Source organism: Colobus angolensis, unplaced genomic scaffold (assembly GCF_000951035.1).
Source record: "Colobus angolensis palliatus isolate OR3802 unplaced genomic scaffold, Cang.pa_1.0 Scaffold415, whole genome shotgun sequence".
In the NCBI taxonomy this organism is placed as follows: Eukaryota; Metazoa; Chordata; class Mammalia; order Primates; family Cercopithecidae; genus Colobus; species Colobus angolensis.
Window position 1 is genome coordinate 1273058 of NW_012117544.1, and position 1515 is coordinate 1274572.

Below are 1515 nucleotides of genomic sequence, written 5' to 3' on the forward strand. Positions count from 1 at the left end.
TGAGGGGTTGCTGGGGTTGGTCACAGGTTGCATAGCTCCGTGTTGGTGGTGATGTATTCAAGGATTTAAAAAATGCCAAAATTTTCTAATTTTCTATTATAAATCTGGTTGGTATATTAGATGTGCATTGTTCCTACATGAAAGGAGTTTTATTAAAAAAGAATAAGTTGGGGAGAAAGGAAGCACAGGGATTCACACTGAGGAGTAGGGGAAGGAAGACACCACTCTGGAAACTCCTGAAAATGGGCAAAGGATGACAGAGACACAGGTTCCCCATCAGAGGTGGGTCTGTGATGACGTAGATGGACCTGCCACCTCAGCCCAGGACCTCAGTGCAGACACCCTGTGTCCCAAGCTGCAGGGAGCAGGATGTTCCTCTTCCTGGACACTCTGTTCCTGACTCTGAGGACTAAAGGGGAAGAAGAGCCTCCACTCCCAGGCAGGGCCCTGGATGCCCCTGTATCCATGGGCGAAGCTACAGCAGCAGAGGCCACAGGCCAGGCCTGAGCAGCACCTGCCGGGGGCTCACCCTCCTGGCAGAGGAGGAAGGAGGTTCTTTTCTTACTTCCTCCTGGGCCTGGAGCACTGTGGGACCGCTCAGGCTGCTATCCCATGCTGCACAGTAATAATCAGCCTCATCCTCGGACCGGAGCCCACTGATGGCCAGGGAGGCTGATGTGCCAGACTTGGAGCCAGAGAATCGGTCAGGGACCCCTGAGGGCTGCTGATTATTATCATAGATGAGGAGTTTGGGAGCTGTTCCTGGGAACTGCTGGTACCAGTTACATAATAACTTCCAATGTTGGAGCCGCCTCCGGAACAGGAGATGGTGACCCTCTGCCCGGGGGCCCCAGACACTGAGGGTGGCTGAGTCAGCACAGACTGGGCCTGGGACCCTGGAAGTGAGAGAGACACAGACATGGTGATTGACAAGAGACAAAAGGAGAAAAGAGGAGAAAGCAGGGTCCCAGGACTTCCCAGGGCCCCTCTCTTGGTCCCCTATCCTGTCACCTGTACAGTGAGTGAGGAGGATCAGGAGGAGCGGGAAGCAGGCCTTGCTGGAGACTGTCCTGAGTCCTGTCTTCTCTACCCACAGCTGCAGCTGAGCTTCCCCCACATCTCTCCCTGTCTTCATACTCTGAGAGGGGGAGGTCCATCCATGCAAATCAGACCCCCCGGTTTTGTGACCCCACCCTGAACCCTGGGTCAGGCTCAGGGGTGGCAGGGGTAGAGCTTTGTGGTCCCAGGGATGGGCAGGACACAGGACACACCTGTCAGCCCTAAGCAGAGGACATCAGGCAGGGCAGGTGCCTGGTTCTGCTCTGATTACCCCCAGTCTTCTCAGAAATTGTCCCCAAGCGCCCCCTAGTGTCCAGACTAAGGCAAACTGTTACATGATAAGGAGACCAGAGCCTCTGAGGTACACCACTGCTTCCCCCCACCTCCCGTTCTGTCCACTGCCAAGTCCAGACCTAGTAAGGTGGCTCCCCTGTCTCCCTCCTGTGACCTCAGGGC

At 55.4% G+C, this 1515-nt stretch overlaps 1 gene segment (V, D, J or C); it reads right to left on the reverse strand.

Annotated features, from left to right (window-relative positions):
* Window positions 1–475: 475 nt before the first annotated feature.
* On the reverse strand, window positions 476–1138 carry LOC105521999 (the record flags this gene model as incomplete). The annotated part of the segment is given in 2 exon segments: window positions 476–896; window positions 1012–1138. Coding segments are annotated over 2 exon segments (548 nt in total), but the record flags the coding sequence as incomplete, so codon positions are not given.
* Between the last annotated feature and the right edge of the window lie 377 nt (window positions 1139–1515).